This window comes from Canis lupus, chromosome 23 (genome assembly GCF_048164855.1).
Source record: "Canis lupus baileyi chromosome 23, mCanLup2.hap1, whole genome shotgun sequence".
NCBI lineage: Eukaryota > Metazoa > Chordata > Mammalia > Carnivora > Canidae > Canis > Canis lupus.
The window spans coordinates 29,916,046-29,939,757 of record NC_132860.1 but is presented as its reverse complement, the minus strand read 5'-3'; the positions used below and the strand labels follow the sequence as shown (position 1 = coordinate 29,939,757).

At 37.3% G+C, this 23,712-nt stretch overlaps 1 protein-coding gene across 9 annotated transcripts in view; it reads right to left on the bottom strand.

Moving 5' to 3' along the window:
- The window catches only part of ACER3 (alkaline ceramidase 3), a 158,348-nt gene that overhangs the window by 90,819 nt on the left and 43,817 nt on the right, over positions 1 to 23,712 (bottom strand). For 3 of the 9 annotated variants that reach the window (XM_072794732.1, XM_072794730.1, XM_072794731.1), the window contains exon 2: positions 23,465 to 23,539. The exons of the other annotated variants lie outside the window; for them this stretch is intronic. Coding sequence is in view for 1 of the 3 variants with exons in the window: in XM_072794731.1 (XP_072650832.1) it covers positions 23,465 to 23,470 (6 nt within the window). In the remaining 2 variants the exon portion in view is untranslated. The remainder of the gene's footprint in view (positions 1 to 23,464; positions 23,540 to 23,712) is intronic. 9 annotated transcript variants of the gene reach the window in all.

Here is a 23,712-nt window from a genome sequence, read left to right as displayed (position 1 = left end):
GATTTTTTTTCTTCCTCCTCAGTGATCCAGCACTTCACATTAGAGTATGTGTATGTGTATGTGTAGTAGAGGGTAGCGAGGAATGTCTCTGAATTGAGAAAATATAATAGGGGAAAAGAGTTCCAAAGAGGAAAAACATTATTTCAGTAGAATGTAGACAGTAAGAACAGAAAGGCCTGCCTCACAAGCTGATGTCTGAGATAGAACTTAAGAGAGATTCTAAGGCAGATACAGCGAGGGAGAACATGCAAGTGGAGAACACATATACAATTTGAGTAAAGGTATGGAGATGTGGACAATGCTTAAGAATAGGCATTTCATTCAATAGAACTGGAGTATCAGAGAGGAAGAGAAAATATGTCAGAAAGGTGAGCTGGTAGCATATAGTGTTTTTAGTTTGCACCTGTTATACCAGTGCCAGGTATAGTACTTTATATACTCTACCTCCAAAACTTTCAAAAGATCCACAACGTATTCCCACATTATTGTTCCCATTTTGTACAGGAAGAAAGTGATGTTTGGAAAGGTTATGAAACTGACCAAGGTCAAATAGCTAGTAAGTGGCAGAGCTCATATTAGAAAAAAGTCCTTCTGTTCTAAAGCCTTGCCTAGTGTCACATTTACTCTTGGAAACAATTAAGAGAAACCACAGAATTTTGATAAGGCTGTATGGTGGCAGGTATCCAAAGGAAGAGAACTTTTACTTAGGAAAAGAATGCATGATGTCCCATGTTACCTGTGAAGTTGGTAAGTAGTATAATGAGAAGTATAGGTTGTCAATTAGAAAGACAAAAATGGAAAGAAAGAGGCTGATCCTAGAGATCACAAAGACAGAACCTGAAGACTTGGCTAATGAAGGGATATGGGAATACCAAGAAGGGGGACTAGTCAAGGATGAAACTGTAGTTTTGTACCCAGGACATAAGGAAACTTGTGGCACAGGAAACAAAGGCAGGAGGTAGCTTGCAAAGGGAAGGAGAAAAATAAACTAGAATGTCCAAAAGCAAGCCTCTACCGTGAGCCAGATGGGAAATTCAGCCACATGCCTACATTTCACAAGAAATCAAAGTAGAGTTCAGGAACTATTTTGGTCACTTTCCCTCTAATCCGTGGTTAACACAGACTCTCTCCAGACACATTAAAATAATGGGAAGAGGGACACTTGGGTGGCTCAGTTGGTTGGGCATCTGCCTTTGGCTTGGATCATGATCTCAGTGTCCTGGGACTGAGTCCTACATCAGGCTCCCTGCTTCTGCTCTCTGTCAAATAAATAAATAAAATCTTTAAAAAAAATAATGGAAAGAAAATGAGGGGTGACTGGCTGGCTCAGTCAGTAAAACATGGGACTCTTCATCGCAGGGTTGTGAGTTTGAGCCCCCACGTTGGATGTAGGGGCTTACATCCAATATTTACTTAAAAATAAAATCTTCAAATATATATAACAGGAAAATAAGACCAAGAGTATAAACAGTGATAACTAAGTCTCTTAAAATAATTTATCATACGGACTATACCCAGACCCAGGGGAAAACTATGATGTGCTTATGTGCTTTAATGGGGAGGAAGGGAGTAAAAACCCTTCTAGCTGTAAATCTCAACAAGTCACAAAAGCAAGATTTTTATTTTTTAATTTTTTAAAAAAGATTTTATTTATTTATTCATGAAAGATACACACAGAGAGAGAGAGAGAGAGAGAGGCAGAGACACAGGCAGAGGGAGAAGCAGGCTCCATGCAGGGAGCCTGATGTAGGACTCAATCCCAGGTCTCCAGGATCACACCCTGAAGGGGTGAAGGCAGGTGCTAAACTGCTGAGCCACCCGGGCTGCCTTTTTTCTTAATTTTTTTAAAAAGATTTTATCTATTTATACACGAGACACACACAGAGAGAGGCAGAGACATAGGCAGATGGAGAAGCAGGCTCCTCAAGGGGAGCCTGATGTGGGACTCGATCCTGGGATTCCAGGATCACACCATGAGCTGAAGGCAGATGCTCAACCGCTGAGTCACCCAGGCATCCCAAAAGAACAATTTTTAAAACCCCACCAAAATTAGTAATATCTACATACTTTTACAAAAGACTTTATTTATGAGTATGCATTTTTTATTTTTTTATTTTTTTATTTTTTTGCATTTTTTAAATTAAAGGTTTTATTATTTATCTGAGAGAGACATACAGACAGCGTGAGCTGGGGGAAGGGTCAGAGAGAGGGGGCAGAGAGCAGACTCCCTGCTAAGCATGCAGCCCAACGCGTAGCTTGATGCCAGGACCCTGATACCATGACCTGAGCTGAGGGCAGACACTTAACCAATGGAGTCACCCAGGTACCCCTATGAATATGAATCTTAAAATGAAAAATAAGCTTGTAATTTAAGGCTGTACATAAAATTGTCTTGACAAGATACAGGTATCTAGAAATTATAAACTTTAATGAGTCAATGCTGATCAAAACTTAAGAAGGGATAATTTATTGTGGTAAGAATATGAATCAAAACAAAATTAGAGGTACCAAATAAAATGCTTTCAAAAGCCAGATGTGGAAATATAAGTCAGTCAGATATTTAAGAATCAAACTTATTTTCATTAGATGAGAAATGTGGGCAAGGTATAATTTCAGGTTTTGTTATTCAATTCAGGAAAAGACAGGAAAAAATATTCTACAGATGTTCAGTATTATTTTTTTCTCAACAGAACATATTTTCTATAGTTATAAGAAGGCTCTCAAAAGATAATCAGCTTGGGAACCTGTTTTTTCCTTTTTAAATCACAAAGGTGCTAAAACAAATTTAGTGTAAGCATATTCTCCCAACCACAATGCTCTCTAAAACCTAATAAAAAAATCAATTAATGTTCCCTTAAGATTAAAGTACATAGCTAGTTCACTTAGATTTTAGGTAAGTTAGAGATACTGGTATGTCAAGAAGAGTGTAAGACTGGAACTCATGATGACTACAGAGTGAGGACCCAGTTCTCAATGGGCAATCTTTTTTTTTTTTAAATAAGATTTTATTTATTTATAGGACAGAGAGAGAGCACGAGAGCAAGTGCACAAGCAGGGGCAGTGGTAGAGTCTACCTCTGGGAGAAGTGGGCTCCCTATTAGGCGACCTGAGGCTCCATTCTCAGGACCCTGAGATCATGACCTGAGCCAAAGGCAGACGCTTAAACTGACTGAGCCACCCAGAGGCCCTTTAATGGGTAATTTTTTTTTTTTTTTTAATGGGCAATCTTAAATCCACATGTCTGACCCTCAGTTTCTCACCTATAAAATGTAAAACAATATTCTTATCTCTTTCAGTACTATAAGACTATATTTATGACTATTTTTGTGTTCTTTAAAAGTATCAGATTTTTATAGATTAAATTTCAAAGTCCATATTCAGTCTAAATAAACCTTTTTTTTATTCATTTCCCTTTCTTTATATTTTTTTAAAAATTTTTTTAAAAATTTTTCAATTTTTAAATTTGCCAACTATAGCATAACATCCAATGCTTATCCTGCCAAGTGCCCCCTCAGTGCCCATCACCCAGTCACCCCAACCCCCCGCCCACCTCCCCTTCCACTACCCTTTGTTCATTTCCCAGAGTTAGGTGTCTCTCATGTTTTGTAGTCTAAATAATTCTATATAAATCTATAAATCTAAGTCAAAGGGTGCCTGAGTGGCTCAGTCAGTTAAGCAACCAACTCTTGATTTCAATTTCTGCTCAGGTCATGATCTTGGGGTCGTGAGTTCAAGCCCTGCACTGGGCTATGTGCTGGGCATGCAGCTTGCTTAAGATTCTCTCTCTCCCTCTCCCTCTTGCCTTGCCTCCATCCCTCTCCTCGCCCTCCTCAATATAATCAGTCTAAATCTTTAGCCTAAGATCATTCTCTGGCTCTGTGTGAACACTAAAGATCTTCATTTTTATCTATCAGTATTCTGTATTGCCACCACCTCAGGACCAATACTCTCCTTCCTTCTCTGAAACAGCATGTCTCCTAACAAAGGCCAATTGGGCTCTTGTGCTCTAGGATATCATTTATTCTCCTGTATCTTCAATTTATCATCACCTTTCTCTCTTGCATCATTAATGTCTACTTCTCTAGTGGATTTTTCACATATTCTCTAATACCTCCAAAAGTTACCCTTCTGTCCCATTACCTATGCCTTTTAATTTTCCTGAGTTTTCAAAAGAACTGCCTCTACTTCCTCACCTTCTTCCCCCATCTATTCCTCAAATCCATCCACACTGCTACAACTGCCCTTTTCTGTCTTCATCTCACTCAATCTTTTAGTGGCATTTAGTAACTGAAACACTTTTCTCTCTAGTATTCTGTAATGCCCAATTCTCCTGGGTTTTCTTATCTCATGATTGCTTCTTCTGAGGTTCCTCTGTTGGCTCCTTCTATCCTTAAGGTCTAAGTCAGGGGCTGTAAATTCAAATGCCCAGAGAGGCATTTGAGTAAAATACCTAAGTGAAGAATGATAAGGAAACAGTAGAGATTGTGGTCAACTGTACAGACTATTCTAAAGAGAAAAGCTTGGCTGACTGCTCCCATGCAGAAATACAAGCCAAGTGATGTTGCATCTTCTAATTATTCAAGAGGGTACAAAGATCTGGATATCTATGGGAACTCTCTCAATTTTCAAATATAGGCAACCAATTTTAAAATGGTTAAATCTGGGGTGACTGGGTGGAGTTGGTTAAGACATTCGCCTTGGGCTCAGGTCAGGATCCTAGGTTTCTGGGACTGAGCTGCTCATCCACATCCACACATCTACATCTGGCTTCCTGCTCAGCAGGGAGTCTGCTTCTCTCTCCCTCTGTCCCTCCCCCCCTGCTTGTACTCTCTCTCTCTCAAATAAATAAAATCCTTTAAAAATAAATAATAAATAAATAGGTTCAATTTTTAAAATATGGGCCAATTAAAACATGTCTGCATGACAGATTCTACCTTTGGGTTATGAACTTGTGATATTTATATGCATCTTTCGCCATCTTCCCCTCTTGCATTCATTCCCCAACTTTATGACAATGCTGCCTAAAGCCCCCTCTGAACTCCAATCTCACATATTGTAACACCTACTTGACTCATTTAATGACTCACAGGCATTTCAAACTTAACATAACCAAAATAGAATGCCAGATCTTCTCTCTACACAGTTGCTCAAACTAGAAATGTAGAAAGTCAGCTAAAATTTGTTTTTTTTTTTAACTCCCACAATTTAACTCATTAATGAGCCCTCCAGGCACATCTCTAAAATTAGTCATCTACTTCTCTCCAGTCTCCACTGTCCTAGTCTAAACCACTATTACCTCTCACCTGCACCACTACAACGGTCTTAACTTGTTTCCCAGCTTGTACTTTTACTGTCCACAAATCCATTCTCCTCAAAGTAGTCACAGTGATCTTTTAAAAACATAAATAGGACCATATCATATTCCTGCTAAAAACCCTCCACTGGCTTTTAGAATAAAATCCAGACTCTTTATTTTGGCTCTGCATGATCTGGCCCTTGCCTAAATCTTTCCAACCTCATATTCTGCTGCTTTCCCCTTTAACTACTAAAGATCGTTAGGGGAGAGTGAGAAAGGAAACAGCTATTTACAACATGGTGTATTAAATGCTGTGGTAAAGATATGCGTTGTATTCAGTGGGAGCACAGAAAAGGGTCACCCAATTCTATGAGGGACTGAAAAAGGTTTAAAGGCAAGATTTCTAGAGGAAATGACACTACACCAAGTCAGGAAGGATAGACATGCTGAATTTACCTGACAAAAGAGGTTAAAGGCAGATATGTAAAAATATAGATGGTACTAAAATCAGCAAGTAGTTTGATATAAAGTGTAAAGCATACGTGGGAGAGTTGTAGAAGATGAGGCGGTAAGGCAGAGTCCATATTAGGACCAACCGGCCACAACACACAGATTTTCAAATAGGTTGATCTTTCTTTTTTAAAAAAAGATTTGTTTATTATTAGAAAGGAATAGACAGAGAGAGAATCCCAAAGGAGACTCCACACCCAGCACGGAGCCTGACACCTGGTAGATCTCACAACTCTGAGATATAACCTGAGCCGAAATCAATAGTGCTCAACCAACTGTACCACCAAAACGCCCCTCAAACACGTTTTTTTTTTTTTTTTTTAAGATTTTATTTATTTATTCATGAGAGACACAGAAAGAGAGAGGCAGAGACACAGGCAGAGGGAGAAGCAGGCTCCATGTAGGGAGCCCGATGTGGGATTCGATCCCGGAACTCCAGGATCACACCCTGAGCCAAAGGCAGATGCCCAACTGCAGAGCCACCCAGGTTATTCCTTTTAAATAGAAAATGGTTGGGATGTCCAGGTGGCTCAGTGGTTGAGCGTCTGCCTTTGGCTCAGGGCATGATCCTGTGGCCCCAGGATCGAGTCCGCATGGGGCTTCCTCCATGGAGCCTGCTTCTCCCTCTGCCTATGTCTCTGCTTCTCTCTCTCTGTGTGTGTCTCTCATGAATTAATACATAAAATCTTTTTTTTAAAAAATGGTTGAAATGAAAGTTGCATGCTCGGCTGAAGAACACTGGTGAGATTTAGCACAGTAAACCAGTTCTCACCATTGACCCGCTACTATTTGCTAACAGGTGTAAATGTTCTGGATAGTACACAAACTGGTACAAGTAAGAAATTCAATAGAATTGAGTTATTTAAGCCAAAGGAACAAATGTGAAATGTGTGAAAACAAAACAACATTCATTGATCCTTAAATAATGCAAATTAGAAATACTAGAGATACTTTAAAAAAGAATCTAAGCTTGGGACCTTTGGGTGGCTCAGCGGTTAATCATCTGTCTTTGGCTCAGGGTGTGATCCTGCCATCCCCGCATGGGGCTCCCCATAGGGAGCCTGCCTCTCCCTTTGCCTATGTCTCTGCCTCTCTCGAATAAATAAATAAAATCCTAAAAAAAAAAAAAAAAAAAAAAAAAAAAAAAAAAAAAGGAATTCTAAGCTTTCCTTTTCTTCTTCTTACCTGCAAACTGATTCAATCACATGGAAAATCAAACAATTAATGTCTGGTGACTCTTAGGCAACATTTCATCAGTATGTTTCCCTTAAAAAATCTAAGGTATCAAAGTTAAAATCAAATTCACATTTAAAAAAATTAAAAAATAAAATTCACATTTGTAGGAATTATCTAGAATATTCCAAAAACAAGTAACAGTGACAAGCTTCCCTACATGACCATGGCTAGTGAAAACTGAGGCAGCTGAAATAGTAATGGAATTTAAATAAAAAGGTCACTGTACCATCCACATATTCTAATTAGATGTTCATATTCACAGCACTTCAGTACAGTTTTAAGAGTCTCTCAAGCATATAATAGAATTTCAGTGAGTTGGAACCTCTTGATTCAAATACTTTGGCGTGCTACCAAACTTTTTCAAGGTTACAAGAGAATACAGATATGTTCTGATACCCATTTATTTTTATCCATTTGACTGACCACATCATGGCAAGAGTGTAAAGGGTCTTTGGAATCAGATCTAAACTAGAATCCCAATTCTATCACTTATTACTTATCAACTTTGGCAAGTTGCTTAACTCTCTTTGAGACTCAGCTGCCTAAGTTGTAAAATAAAAGTGTAACAATGTTTATCATGAAAAGTCATTATGAGGATTATCTAGCATGTACCTGGCATACAATAGGCATCAACAAATTTTATTTTATAATCCTTAACTCAAACTATTAAAAAATTCATGTACATAGAGAATGAGTCATTAGATGTAGGTTAGCTCATTTGCCATGACAGAAATTAAATGGTTAAGAAATACTATGAGTTCCTTTTAAATTCTATCACGATTTATCAAAATGTGTAAGAAGGACTTAGAATAAATGAAAAAAGATAAGGGCATATTACTATGAAGTATCAAAGGTATTAATGGTTTAAAGTATGATTATTTAAAAATTATGACCCTAAGTCATAATTTTTTGGTGTTATTTGGTGGTGTCAAAACAATGCCAGCTGCAATTATAGGGTATCATAATCCTACTTTCCCTGTGAAGTTAGCACTCACAAGAGAAATAAAATGCACTACCATATTAGAGAAGCAGTAGAGTGTAGTGATTAAGAGAATGAGCTTTGGAGAGTTGTCCTAAGAAGTTTGGACTTTATCCCTAAACTGATGGGAAGTAATTTAGGGTATTTAATAAGAGCTTTTCTAATCTATTACTTACCTAGTATATAACATTATAGTAACACATACATATGCAGAGGCCAGTATATCTATTTAGCCTTATCAGTGTATTTTGGATTACTTTCTCCCATCCCATTCCCAATGAGGATGCTGCAACATTAGTAGCAGACGGGGTATTTTAGAGTGGTAGGTAGACTAATGACTACCAAAGATGTCTATATCCCAGCCCCAGAATCTGTGAATGAATATGTCACTTTATCTTAAATGGTAAAAATGACTTTGCAAACATGATTAAATTAAGGACCCTGAGTTGAGGAGATTATCCTAGATTACTGCAGCATGCCCAACCTAATCACCTGAGTCCTCAAAAGTAGGAATCTTTGGGAGATGTGACTGGAAAAATGCTCAGAGATGGAAATTTATGTAGCTTTGAAGATCCAGGAAAAGGGCCATAAGCTTAGGAAGCCTAAAGAATGTTAGAAAGGGGCCATAAATCATATAGGCTGGAAAAAAAGGAAACCAATTCTCCCCTAGAGGGTCAGAAAGAAACACAGACCTGCCAACCTTAATTTTAGCCCACTGAGATATGTACTAAAATTCTAATCTACAGAACCACAAGATAATAAATGTATTTATTGTTTTAAGCCACTTAATTTGTGGTGCTTTGTTATAATAGCAATAGAAAATCAACATGATTACTAACAGATGGCTAGCATGTTAGTTAATAAACTGATGTCTTTAAAAAACTCTTGCCTACGAACTTCGACTCCTCTGAAGACTCAGAAAAGTAAAGAGGCAAGTTAGAAACTGGGAAAACATATTCATGATACACATATCTGACTGAGGATTAATATCCAGAAAATGTGATACAAAAATGAGTAAGGAAAAGACAGACAACCCAATTTTAAAACGGGTAAAAGATTTATAGAGGCACATTATAAAAGATGATATCCAATAGGCCAACAAGCTTTTGACAAGTACTCAACATCATTACTCAATGGAGAAATACAAATTAGAACCTCAGGAAGACACCACTACACATCAAACAGAATGACTAAAATTAAAAAGACTTATAACTATAGGCAACAATGTGGAATAACTGGAACTCTCAGAGACTGCTGGTAGGAGCACAAAATGGTTCAACCATTAAAAAAATTCTTCGGTAGTTTCTAAATAAATTTAAGGAGGCTACCGTATGACCTAGCCATTCTACACCCAGGCATATATACAAAAGAAATGAGTGCGTATGTCCATCAAAAGACATATACAACAGGGGCACCTAGGTGGCACAGTTGGTTAAGCGTCTAACTCTTGGTTTCGGGTCAGGTCATAAATCTCAGGGTCCTGGGATTGAACCCTGTTGTCACGCTCCATGCTCAGTGTGGAATCTGCTTAAGATTCTCTTCTCCCTCTGCCCTTCTTCCTCATGCTCTAAATAAATGAATAAATAAAATCTTAAATTAAAAAAAACAACATATACAAGAATGTCCACAGAACCTTATAAAAGTCCCAAGCCAAAAAAAACATAAATGCCCATTAACAGGAAAATGAGCAAATATATTATATTCACATATCAATAAAAAAAGAATGAACTACTGATATAAACAACATAGATGAATCTCAAAAACATTACATCAAGTGAAAGAAGCCAGAGGCCAGAGTAAATACTTTGTGACTCCATTAACATAAAGTTCAAGAACACGCAAATTAATATATGGAAATAGAAGTTTCTAGGGCAACTAAAATTTTCTATATATTGATCTGGGTGGTGGTTACATGGTAAAATCTCACTGAGCTGTATTTTTACTTAAGATTTGCATATTTTACTATATGTCAAATATACCTCAACTTTAGAGAAAAAAAAAAAGGACTGGGAGGTGGAAACCTTTTGTCTGCTGTGCTCCAGTATGTACTTTGCCCATCAACTACCCCCATGTAAGTGATTTGCTTTAGTACCATTGATACTGTTTCTGGAACTGGAACATTTATCCATGTTGTCCATGCAGAACCATGCAGGCAGGTTAAGGAACAAACAAATGTTCCACAGGTAGAAGAAAAGAATACAAAATGGTAACAACAGACGAGAGTTAATATGATAATTGAAGGGAGAAGGAAAATAATTCTGTTTAAGGATATCTATAGCCAAATAAGGAGAATGTCTGGACTGCCTAGGGAGGTTAAAGTCTGTTAAACAGAATGGAACTACAGCAATAATTATGGACATGATAATAACAGAAATGAGACTAGATGTTGTGCTTTTTTTAATATTTAGTTTTTAAGAAAATATTGTCATTCAATCATTGTCTTATTTTGGCTCCAGCCTAAAACACTTAGAATAAGTCAAAACTGAGGCCAGAGGAACCAGACAAAGAGCCATTACAGCTGCCTGCTTTCTGCCTTAGGCTGTATCTTACCAGGCTTTCTACTGGTTACTTTTACTATCCGTAAGGCTACTTTCCTGGCTACCTCATTTCCTCACTTCCTGTTCATTGACTATGCAGGCTACTTCGCTATCTGTGGTTCCTACTTCTCTGGTTGAGCCTGTCCCTGGGTTTTGGCTACTAGGCTGGACATGTTAATTCAAAGTACAGTCCTATAAAAACCACAACTGCATACACACAGATTAAGAAATATTAACCAAAATATGTAAACACTCTTTCTGCTGGGTGATGTTATTATTACATTACCTTTTCAACAAATTAGAAAAAAAAAGATCATTGATATTTCTGGCAATGTCTGAAAAGCTGGAACCAAAATAAAGGGTATAAGTTATAAGCTGGTTATAAAATGATTTCCAAAGGTCTTTTCCACAGCACATTGATTTTATGTCTGTTTCATTACTAACTGTAATTGCTATAATCTTAAAGGTTATTAATCTAGTATGCAATCCACTTACTTCCCCCTAGACAAAAGGCATAACGTTCTTAAGATCATTTAAGATGACTTTGATTTAGTCTGGCAGTGACACACTGTAGGTAAGATCATACTAAACTTAAGGCCACTTATGCAAAGAATTTTCAATGGTCCTTCTCACGAGGAAATGACTTTGTATCTCTGACATTTCTACTTCAGTAATTTTCTACTTTACCCTTGGTCTTAGGGATAATAAAAACCTTTAATAGACTTTTTCTTGCTCTACTTTATTTATGTTTTGACTATTTTATAACTCATGTTTCTTGTTGCTAATTATCTACTTTAGATAAACGCACAACAAATACATTTGTGCAACTACAAATAGACTTTGTAGATTTGGGAGTAAAGGGAAAAATTAAATCTCAGGAGAAAAAAATCTTGTGAAAAAGATTTCTTTTGGCATGGTTCTATTTTACATTAGACACAATTTTTAATTACTGGTTTATGGTATAATGATTAAAAGCATATAGATCTGAGTTCAAGGGGGCTCCCCACAGGGAGGCTGCTTCTCCCTCTGCCTATGTCTCTCATGAATAAATAAAATCTTAAAAAAAAAAAAAGAAAGATCTGAGTTCAAGGTATTGCTCTACCATTTACAAATTATGTGATTTGGGTCAAACTATTTCTCAAATATCCATTTATAAATAATGTTAAAGAGTTCCTCATAGGTTGTGAAGAGTTTTAAATGACATAATATAAATTAATATACTTTCCACAGAGCCTGATATATTATAAATGCCCTATAAGTGATAATTATTGTTCTCTCTTCAAACTCCATCAATGTTAACAGCAAATTTTATGGCCTCATAAAAATTAATGACTAAGCCATAGTCACATGAAGCTTAGAAAATTCCAAGAGTCTTAACATCAAACACTAAATAGTAACCAGGCAGGCAGAATTTAGATTCAAACAACTTGTCTTTGCTTTTCAATTTACTCTGCTAGCTTTATTATGGGATAAGGAATACTAAATTCATTTGAATTCATTATCATCTCTCTACATAAATGTGATTTTGAAAATATTTACCTAAAACAAATACTAGATTCTTATTCTCCCTTCAATTTAATAGCATTTCTACTTTTTAAATAGACTTACTAGAAAAATAATCAGAGGTGATATCTTTGATTCTTCTATTCATCTGTTATAAGCATCTCTTCCTTTCATAAAAAGTGCATATTTAGACTACATTATAGTAGAAAAATAAACAAAGAGAGAAAAAGATTTTAGACAAAGAGACTGGAAGGTCCCAAAGCAGCTATAATTGAGATGGCAAATTAAACTGAAATCAAGCTTACCAGAACTGGCAATTGCTCAGGGACACAAGATGGGAAAAATATGAAAAAGTAACATTTTTAATTCTTCTTTAATTCGAGATGCCTGGGTGGCTCAGCAGTTGAGCGTCTGCCTTGGGCTTAGGGAGTGATCCCCGCATCCGGGATCGAGTCCCACATCGGGCTCCTTGTAGGGAGCCTACTTCTCCCTGTGCCTGTATGTCTGCCTCTCTCTTTCTGTGTCTCTCATGAATAAATAAATAAAATCTTAAAAAACAAAACAAAACAAAACTCTTCTTTAATTCTTCCTCACTATACTTGATATCTTGTCTTTGTAACACTGAAGACAATTGTTAGCATATACTCAATCATAAAATTATTTATGTAATGCCCATCTCTGCTGCTAACCTGTAAGCTCCAATCAACAATATATGTGAATGATACCCAGCACCGAACAGGTTCTCATTAAACATTTGTTGGATGAATTGAAAAATGACTAAATTCTTAGTGGATTTAGGCTCCAAGTCAGAACACAAAACACCTCATAAATTCCTAACAATCTGTCCCTAATATGCTTCAACACAAGGCCAAAGTTTCCAATTCTTCCTGTAAAATCTCCCTCAACTCCCAAAAATAAGTGCATCTCATAGTTACTAAGCATTTTTATCACAAAATTAAAACACTGAACATCTTATACAAGTATTTAGTAAATTTCCTTGATTTGTTAATCAAATCTCTATTTCTAGATAAAGTTTGTTTTATGTACATGTGGGTGTCTCTCATATACACAATACACACAATATTTTTAGTGGCGAGACTTATCTTGGTGAAAAATTCCAACAAGTACATACATGAAAAAGAAGTCTTATTAGCAAAACATGCCTGCTGTTTGAGGCGTTTAAAATAAAGCATCCATTCATTCATCAAACCTTCTCACATGTTTAGCTTGCACCAGGTATTGCTGACTGCTAGAAATCCAGAAGAGTAAGACTTTCAGGATGCTCAGATAGAACCAACAGTTAAAAACAGATTATGACAGTTAATATGGGCAGTGATATGATCTCAATCACAAAACCAAGAATAAGATATAGAAGTAACACGAAGAGAGTGATTGTTAGATCAGCAAAGATATCTCTCCTGTAATCACTGTCCATTTTTATTTCTATATTTCCTTCAAATCTCTTGTTCATTGTTAAACTGCCTGATATTCTAGCATACAGACTATAAGTGCTCAATAAATCTTTTAAAAAAGTAAACCCTTTATTTTGAAAATACTTTAAGATATTGCAGAATTTATGAAAATATTACAATGAGCTCCTATATACTCTTAACCTAGATTTACTAACATTTTCCCATATTTTATCTCTCTGAATACATAAAAAATGTACATAAAGTAAAACACACATTAGTGTTATTTTGTTGAATCACTTAAGAGTAAGTTGCTAAAAACTATGACCTTTTACCTTTAAGTTCTTTAGCATTTATCTCCCAAGCAGGGACGTTCTCTTATATAATCACAATGCAGTGATTAAATTCAGGAAACTTGTATTAATACAATATTATCTAATATACAGTCCTTATTCACATTTCACTGATTTGCCAAATATTACCCTTTAGACTTTCTTCTCCTCATGCTGAATATCCCTTATTTCATTAAGCTGTTAATCTGCAACAGTTCCTCAGCCTTTCTCTCTCTGTCATGACTAATATTTTTGAAACTTTAATTTTTTTAGTTGTTTCATAGAATGTGCCTCAGTTTGTTGTGGGGTTTTTTGTGTGTGATTGTTTTCTTACCATTTGATTCACATTATACACTTTTGGCAGTAATACTGTATAAATGATGTTTCCTTTTCAGTGCATCACACCAGGAAGAACCAGTTATTAGTTTATATCATTATTAATCATGTTAACTTTGATTCCTTGAATAAGATGGTACTTGACAGATTTCTTGTGTTGTTACCATTTTTACATTTGTAATTAATCAGTAACCTGCCAGAAGATTCTTTCAGGTTGTATAACTATTTCCCAAACACTTTCACCCAGTATTTTTAGCATTCACTGATAACTCTTGTCTGAGTCAATTATTACAATGATGGTTGCACAACAGTGATTAAATTAAAAAAAAAAACTGTTTACATTTATTAGTTGGCAATTAAGTTCTTTTTTTTTTTTTAAGATTTATTTATTTATTTATTTATTTATTTATTTATTTATTTATTTATTTATTTATTTAATTCATGAGAGGCAGAGACATAGGCAGAGGGAGGAGCAGGTTCCATCAAGGGAGCCCAATGTGGGACTCAATCCTGAGACTCCAGGATCACACCCTAAGCTGAAGGCAGACGCTCAACTGCTGACCGCTGAGGCACCCAGGCGTCCTGGCAATTAAGTTATTATTTAAATTTCAGTTAGGGGCACCGGGATGGCTCAGCGGTTGAGCATCTGCCTTTGGCTTGGGTCATGATCCTAGGGTACTGGGATCGAGTCCCACATCAGGCTCCCCACAGAGAGCCTGCTTCTCCCTGTGCCTGTGAATCTGCCTCTCATGAATAAATAAAAACTTAAAATAAAATAAATTCCAGTTATTTAATATACAGTGTAATATTAGTTTCAAGTGTACAACATAGTGATGAAACACTTCCAAACATCATCCAGTGCTCATCACAAGTGCCCTCAGTCCCCATCAAAGTTTCACCCATTCCCCCTACCTTCTCCCCCCATCTGGTAACCATCAGTGTATTCTCTATAGTTCAGTCTGTTTCTTGGCTTGGCAATTCTACTCTTTAAAAAAAAAGCTTTTCCTTCCCATACCATTTATTTGTTTGTGGATTCTTTTTTTATACCATATATTGTAATCCAATTCTGTCATTTTTCATTTGGAAGTTCCAAATGTCCTGGCTTGGCCAACTGCCTTCTGGTTATTTTGACAGGATTCTCTCACTTTTTGGACACTTTCTTACTTTCTAGATGTGCCAGACTCCTCTTGTATTCTCCTTACTCATCCCAGAAACCAGTCATTTCTCCAAGAAGTCTTCATTCCTTCAGTGAGTAAAGATTTTTAGAAAGCAAAGCCTCAAAACTAAGATGTGTTTGCTGCTACTTAAGACTCATTGCTTCTAGGTATCCTTTCAGAAGATAAAACGTGAATTTTTTTTTGTTTTAATTATACTGATACCTCTAACTCCAATCCAATATCACAAGGTTCTTCCTTATCTTCCCCCATTCAAATTTATATCTTCTTTCTTCCACATGAGAACTCTCCTAACAACACCATTTCAATACATTTCCTCATTTGCTTAATCCTTAAGGGCATACCAAAATAAATTTAGAATTCCTATACTCTTACACCACCAATAATAAATTAAAAAATAAATAAAAGTAAATAAAATTAGTAAACTAATAAAGTTCAAGATTTCATTGAATTTCCTTTTGTTTTCAAACTGAAGACATATAATGAAAATAACATTTAAAGTTAATTGGATTAATACTTTCACTTTACTCCTATGTGGCTATGTTTTCTGATAAATGGTAGAATACTTTTTTTCATTATGATTATGATTTTATCTTTTCACATAAGTCTTTGTTTCACAGTCAAAATTGAGCAGAAGGTACAGTATTTCCCATATAATCCCTACTTCCCCATATGCGTATCTTCCCCATTATCAACATCCCTAGAGATGGGTTACAATTGATGAAGCTACATTAACACATTATCACCCAAAGTCCCAAAGTCCATAGTTTACATTATAATCACTCCTGATGCTGTACCCAATTGCATTAAACGTGTATATTGCCCTAGGTAACATTGATATTTTCACAATATTAATTCTGCCAATCCATGAGCATGGAATATTCTTCCATCTCTTTGTGTCTTCTTCAATTTCTTTCAGAAGTGTTCTATAGTTTTGAGGGTATAGATCCTTTACATCTTTGGTTAGGTTTATTCCTAGGTATCTTATGCTTTTGGGTGCAATTGTAAATGGGATTGACTCCTTAATTTCTCTTTCTTCAGTTTCATTGTTAGTGTATAGAAATGCCACTGATTTCTGGGCATTGATTTTGTATCCTGCCACATACCGAATTGCTGTATGAGTTCTTGCAATCTTGGGGTGGAGACTTTTGGGTTTTCTATGTAGAGTATCATGCCATCGCCGAAGAGGGAGAGTTTGACTTCTTCTTTGCCAATTTGAATGCCTTTAATGTCTTTTTGTTGTCTGATTGCTGAGGCTAGGACTTCCAGTACTATGTTGAGCAGCAGTGGTGAGAGGAGACATCCCTTTCTTGTTCCTGATCTTAGGGGAAAGGCTCCCAGTGCTTCCCCATTGAGAATGATATTTGCTGTGGGCTTTTCGTAGATGGCTTTTAAGATGTTGAGGAATGTTCCCTCTATCCCTACACTCTGAAGAGTTTTGATCAGAAATGGATGCTGTATTTTGTCAAATGCTTTCTCTACATCTAATGAGAGGATCATATGGTTCTTGGTTTTTCTCTTGCTGATATGATGAATCACACTGATTGTTTTACAGGTGTTGAACCAGCCTTGTGTCCCGGGGATAAATCCTACTTGGTCATGGTGAATAATTTTCTTAATGTATTGTTGGATCCTATTGGCCAGTATCTTGTTGAGAATTTTTGCATCCATGTTCATCAGGGATATTGGTCTGTAATTCTCCTTTTGGTTTTGGAATTAAGGTGATGCTGGCCTCATAGAACGAATTTGGAAGTACTCCATCTCTTTCTATCTTTCCAAACAGCTTTAGGAGAATAGGTATGATTTCTTCTTTAAACGTTTGATAGAATTCCCCTGGGAAGCCATCTGGCCCTGGACTCTTGTGTCTTGGGAGGTTTTTGATGACTGCTTCAATTTCCTCCCTGGTTATTGGCCTGTTCAGGTTTTCTATTTCTTCCTGTTCCAGTTTTGGTAGTTTGTGGCTTTCCAGGAATGCGTCCATTTCTTCTAGATTGCCTAATTTATTGGTGTATAGCTGTTCATAATATGTTTTTAAAATCATTTGTATTTCCTTGGTGTTGGTAGTGATCTCTCCTTTCTCATTCATGATTTTATTAATTTGAGTCTTCTCTCTTTTCTTTTTAATAAGGCTGGCTAATGGTTTATCTATCTTATTAATTCTTTCAAAGAACCAACTCCTGGTTCTGTTGATCTGTTCCACAGTTCTTCTGGTCTCGATTTCGTTGAGTTCTGCTCGAATCTTTATTAACTCTCTTCTTCTCCTGGGTGTAGGATCTAGTTGCTATTTTTTCTCTAGCTCCTTTATGTGTAAGGTTAGCTTTTGTACTTGAGTTCTTTCCAGTTTTTGGATAGATGCTTGTATTGCGATGTATTTCCCCCTTAGGACTGCTTTTGCTGCATCCCAAAGATTTTGAACGGTTGTATCTTCATTCTCATTAGTTTCCATGAATCTTTTTAATTCTTCCTTAATTTCCTGGTTGACCCTTTCATCTTTTAGCAGGATGGTCCTTAACCTCCACGTGTTTGAGGTCCTTCCAAACTTCTTGTTGTGATTTAGTTCTAATTTCAAGGCATTATGGTCTGAGAACATGCAGGGGACGATTCCAATCTTTTGGTATCGGTTCAGACCCGATTTGTGACCCAGTATGTGGTCTATTCTGGAGAAAGTTCCATGTGCACTTGAGAAGAATGTGTATTCAGTTGAGTTTGGATGTAAAGTTCTGTAGATATCTGTGAAATCCATCTGGTCCAGTGTATCATTTAAAGCTCTCGTTTCTTTGGAGATGTTGTGCTTAGAAGACCTAATGAGTACAGAAAGAGCTAGATTGAAGTCACCAAGTATAAGTGTATTATTATCTAAGTATTTCTTCACTTTGGTTATTAATTGATTTATATATTTGGCAGCTCCCACATTCGGGGCATATATATTGAGGATTGTTAAGTCCTCTTGTTGAATAGATCCTTTAAGTATGAGATAGTGTCCCTCTTCATCTCTCACTACAGTCTTCAGGGTAAATTTTAGTTTATCTGATATAAGGATGGCTACCCCTGCTTTCTTTTGAGGACCATTCGAACGGTAAATGGTTCTCCAACCTTTTATTTTCAGGCTGTAGGTGTCCTTCTGTCTAAAATGAGTCTCTTGTAGACAGCAAATAGATGGGTCCTGCTTTTTTATCCAGTCTGAAACCCTGCGCCTTTTGATGGGGTCATTAAGCCCGTTCACGTTCAGAGTTACTATTGAGAGATAGGAGTTTAGTGTCATCATGATATCTATTCAGTCCTTGTTTTTGTGGTTGTTCCACTGAACTTCTTCTTAAAGGGGAATTTTAAGAGTCCCCCTTAAAATTTCTTGCAGAGCTGGTTTGGAGGTCACATATTCTTTCAGTTGCTGCCTGTCTTGAAAGCTCTTTATCTCTCCTTCCATTTTGAATGAGAGCCTTGCTGGATAAAGTATTCTTGGTTGCATGTTCTTCTCATTTAGGACCCTGAATATATCCTGCCAGCCCTTTCTGGCCTGCCAGGTCTCTGTGGAGAGGTCTGCTGTTACCCTAATACTCCTCCCCATAAAAGTCAGGGATTTCTTGTCTCTTGCTGCTTTAAGGATCTTCTCTTTATCTTTGGAATTTGCAAGCTTCACTATTAAGTGTCGAGGTGTTGAACGGTTTTTATTGATTTTAGGGGGGGATCTCTCTATTTCCTGGATCTGAATGCCTGTTTCCCTTCCCAGATTAGGAAAGTTTTCAGCTAGAATTTGTTCAAATACATATTCTGGCCCTCTGGCCCTTTCGGTGCCCTCGGGAACACCAATTAAACGTAGGTTTTTCTTCCTCAGGCTGTCGTTTATTTCCCTTAATCTATCTTCATGGTCTTTTAATTGTTTGTCTCTTTTTTCCTCAGTTTCCCTCTTTGCTATCAACTTGTCTTCTATGTCACTCACTCGTTCTTCTACCTCGTTAACCCTCGTCATTAGGACTTCTAGTTTGGATTGCATCTCATTCAATTGATTTTTAATTTCTGCCTGATTAGCTCTAAATTCTGCAGTCATGAAGTCTCTTGAGTCCTTTATGCTTTTTTCTAGAGCCACAGGTAGCTGTATAATAGTGCTTCTGAATTGGCTTTCTGACATTGAATGGTAATCCAAATTTTGTAACTCTGTGGGAGAGAGGACTGTTTCTGATTCTTTCTTTTGAAGTGAGGTTTTCCTTCTAGTCATTTTGCTCAGTGCAGAGTGGCCAAAAGCAAGTTGTATTGGGAAAAGGAGAAAAAGAGAGGAGAGAAAAAAGGAAAGAAAAGAGAAAGAGAAAAAAAGGAAGAAAAAAAGAAAAAGAGAAAGAAAAAGAAAGGAAAAAAAGGAGTGGGGTAAGGAAACAAATCAAAAAACAAAACAAAACAACAAAAAAAAAAAAAAAAAAAAGAAAGAAAAAAAAAAAGAACCACAGGGGAGTATCTTCTGATTCTGTGTACTTTAAGTCCCTTGGCTTCCCCTGGAAATTGTCGGTCTAGCTGGTCTTCTGGGGGAGGGGCCTGTTGTGCTGATTTCCAGGTGTTAGCACTTGGAGCTGCTCTGCCCCCTGCCTGGTGCAGGGCTCAGTGGGGGTTGTTTACCCTGTGAGGCCCCAGGAGGAACAGCCCCAGTGGCGGGGCCAGCTCTGGAAACCTGGATTCAGCCCCCGCAGTAACTCCGGAGCTTTCCGTCTGCAGGGCCTGGAGGCTCCGCGGCGGGGCCGCTGATCTGCTCAGCTCGGGGCAGGAGCGTCCTTGCTGTCCTGGGCCCTCCCGGCCTCTGCCTGTCCTGGGGGGAGGCCGGATCCTGGGCTGTGTCCCGGCGCCCTGTGCTCCCGGTCTGCGCTGTTGGATTCGCGCTCCCGCCCCGCAGCTCCCTCGGCGGAGCTGCCACCCAAGCCCCTCCGAGCTGCTCCGGTCCCGCCGTGCGCGCTGCAGCCCTTAGGGAGCTCGGCACACTCTCCTGGGCGCGCAGTTGCTCTGTTACTGTCCCAGGGAACCCGAGGGCATCCTAGCCCTCCTGGGTCCTGCTCCAACTCCCTGTGAGCCCCTTTCCACCGGGAAGGTTGGTGCAGCTCCTGCTTCTCCCGGACAGGGCTCTCCTGTCCTGGGGACACTCACCCCGGCCTCAGCCCGGCTCCTCGCGGGGCCCCTCCCCCTTGGATGCCTTTTGTTTGTTTTTTCCCGTCTTCCTACCTTGATAGAAGCGCGAACTCTTCTCACTGTAGCATTCCAGGTGTTCTCTCTTTAATTCTCAGGCCGAATTAATAGATTTTCAGGATAATTTGAAGGTTTTCTAGGTAATTTGGTGGAGACAGGTGATTTGGAGACCCTATTCTTCTGCCATCTTGCCCCTCCCCTGGCTATTTTTTAAAAAGATTTTATTTATTTATTTATTTGAAAAAGAGAAGGGGAACATGAGCAGGGGGAGAAGGAGGGGCAGAGGGCTCAGCAGGGAGCCCACGGGGCCTTATCCCAGGACCCCGAGATCATGACCTGAGCTGAAGGCAGACATTTTAACTGACCGAGCCACTCAGGCACCGCATCCTTAGTATATATATTTTTTTAAAGATTTTATTTATTTATTCTTGAAAGAGAGAGAAAGAGGCATAGACATAGGGAGAAGCAGGCTGGGGAGCCTGATGCAGGACTCGATCCCAGGACTCTGGGATCACGCCATGAGCCAAAGGCAGATGCTCAAACACTGAGCCACCCAGGTGCCCCTCCATCCTCAATATTAGGGATACTAAATCTCTACCTGTAGCATAAGTCATAAATATTTTCACCTTTTGGTCTTTTGCTTTGACTTTACTTATAGTATTCTTTTGCCAAACCAAAGGTTTTATTTAATTGGCCAACATTTTCTTTTATTACATCTGGATGCTGAATCATAGCTACAACGACTTTCTTCTGCACAGTTAGGATATAGAAGAATTCATGTGCATTTTCTTGCAGTACTTACAAGATTTTAGTTTTTATAATGAGGTCTCTGATCATTTAAAACTTATTCTTATGCATGATATGAGGTATACATACATCTATTCTGTTCCTCTAAATATTATTAAATTATTCACCTTTTCTCCCAGTGATTAGAGATGCAATCTTTATCATATACTAAACTCTAATATGGGCTTGGGTATTTAGACCTTTTTATTTTTTTCTAAAGATTTTATTTATTTATTTATTTTAGAGTGAGAGAGAAAGCAAGCATGAGTGAGGGAGAGGGCAGAGCTGGAGGGAGAGGGAGGATTCTGTACTGAGCCCAGAGCCCCACATGGGGCCCAATCTCAAGACTCTGAGATCATGACCTGTACTGAAACGAAGAGTTAGAAGCTCAACCAACTAAGCCACCCAAGTACCCCTATTTATGCCTTAAAAAAAAAAAAATTCCACTTTACTATCTATTGGAATACCAGTACTACATACTATTTTACCAATAAGTGTTTTAGAATATAATATATAGGAAGAGTAGTATATCCTTATAGCTCTTCCTTTTTAAAGATTGCCTAGGTATCTTCGCATGTTTATATTTTCATACGAACTCTCCTAATGAAAAAGACTTACTGGTTTTTCTATTAATAATTATTTTAATGAATATAATTTAGTTAATAAATTAACCCAGACTAATAGAAATCTTTAAGTTGTCTGTCCAAAAACAACTTTTTATTTGTTCAGATTTACTTTCATGTCATCAAGTGTCTTAAAGATCTTTTCACACAGATACTACATATTTCTTATTAAATTTATTCATAGATATTTTATGTTTTGAAATGGTACTTTAAATGGGGTTTTCTTTACTATTATCTCTAACGGGATATTGTTTGTATGTGTGAAGATTATTGCTTTTTATAATTTTAAGCCTGATACTTCACCAAATAGTTTTGTTGTTTGAGTTAGCTTGGTAATTGATTCTCTAGACTAGAGTTTTCAGGAATGCTACGGTATCTGGTTTTTTTTTTTTTTTTAAAGATTTTATTTATGTATTCATAAGAGACACAGAGAGAGACGCAGACATATAGATAGAGGGAGAAGCAGGCTCCTTGCAGGGAGCCTGACGCAGAACTAGATCCCTGGATGGGGATCATGCCCTGAGCCGAAGGCAGGAGCTCAACCGCTGAGCCACCCAGGCGTCCCTGCTATGATATCTGTTAACAAAGATAGTTTCCTTCTTTCTCAATTTTTAGGCCCTTAATAATTTTCTCTAGTATAAATGCACTGATTAATGTTTTTAGTGCTTCCGTACTGAGTAATAAAATGCTGGCTTTAGGATTGAGATATGTCTATTACCATATTAATACAGTATCCATCAATTCCTAATTTCTTGGGTTTTCTTTTTAATAAGAAATGGATATGAAATTTTGACAAAGCATTTTTCAGCATTTATGAAGATAATCACATGGTTTTTCTTCTTGAATTTACTACTGTAATATATTGTATTAATGGATCTCCTAAATGTGAATGATCTACACTCTGGGGAATAAACTCCAGTTGTCATGGTATATTATTTTCCAAATGTGGGGCCAGATTCTATTTATTATCTACTACTTTTTAAAATAAGAAAATAGAGAATTAAATAAATTTAACTATCTTGTTAATAACTCAAAAAAAAAAAAAAAGCTTTAAAACCACAAATTCTTTTGTTTTTTAAGTTTGGCACAAACTGATTTGACAGTAAAATCTGACCTGATTGGACATAAGGCTATTCATAGTAATTTTTTACCCCAGTTAGTGTAAATATTCGTCTTAAGCGGCAAGATGAATAGTTCACCTATGGAGTGCTACCCCAAGTCTTGGTGGGCTTAGTAGATCTATTGTAGTACATATAATCTATTAATTTTCTAAAATCCAAAAGCAATCTGAATTTAGAAATACTTCTGGTTCCAAGGAATCAAATAAGGACTTATTAATCTATATTAGTGGTGTAATTGCAAGAAATTTTAAAAAAAATATTGAGCTCAAGGGCTTTCTCTGACCTTCAGAGAGTAAATTTCATAAGGATGCTTTCCATGAAGAGATACTGATGCAAGAGGCCCAAGAATTTCATTATGATGCCTCTACTGTGCTCTATTTTTTATCTCCCTTAATTACCCCTAAACCTTCCTCAGTTGGAAAAAGGTTACAGGAAAAAATAATTTAGAAAATATGTACCTCCATATATTCACAGGAATATCAGAAGACAGCAGATTACCACAATATGTGGAATAGTTACTCAAACCATCATATCTGTATAAACATAAAAAAAATGACTTTTGGTCATTAATATGCAAATGAATTCACTTAATAAGACATCGATCCCTAAAGAGAAAAATCCTCAAATTCAAGGTGACAATCAATCTTCAACAATTAGGAGTGGCTGCCTGGATCCTAAATATCAGGTACAATGGGAAAAGTAGCTA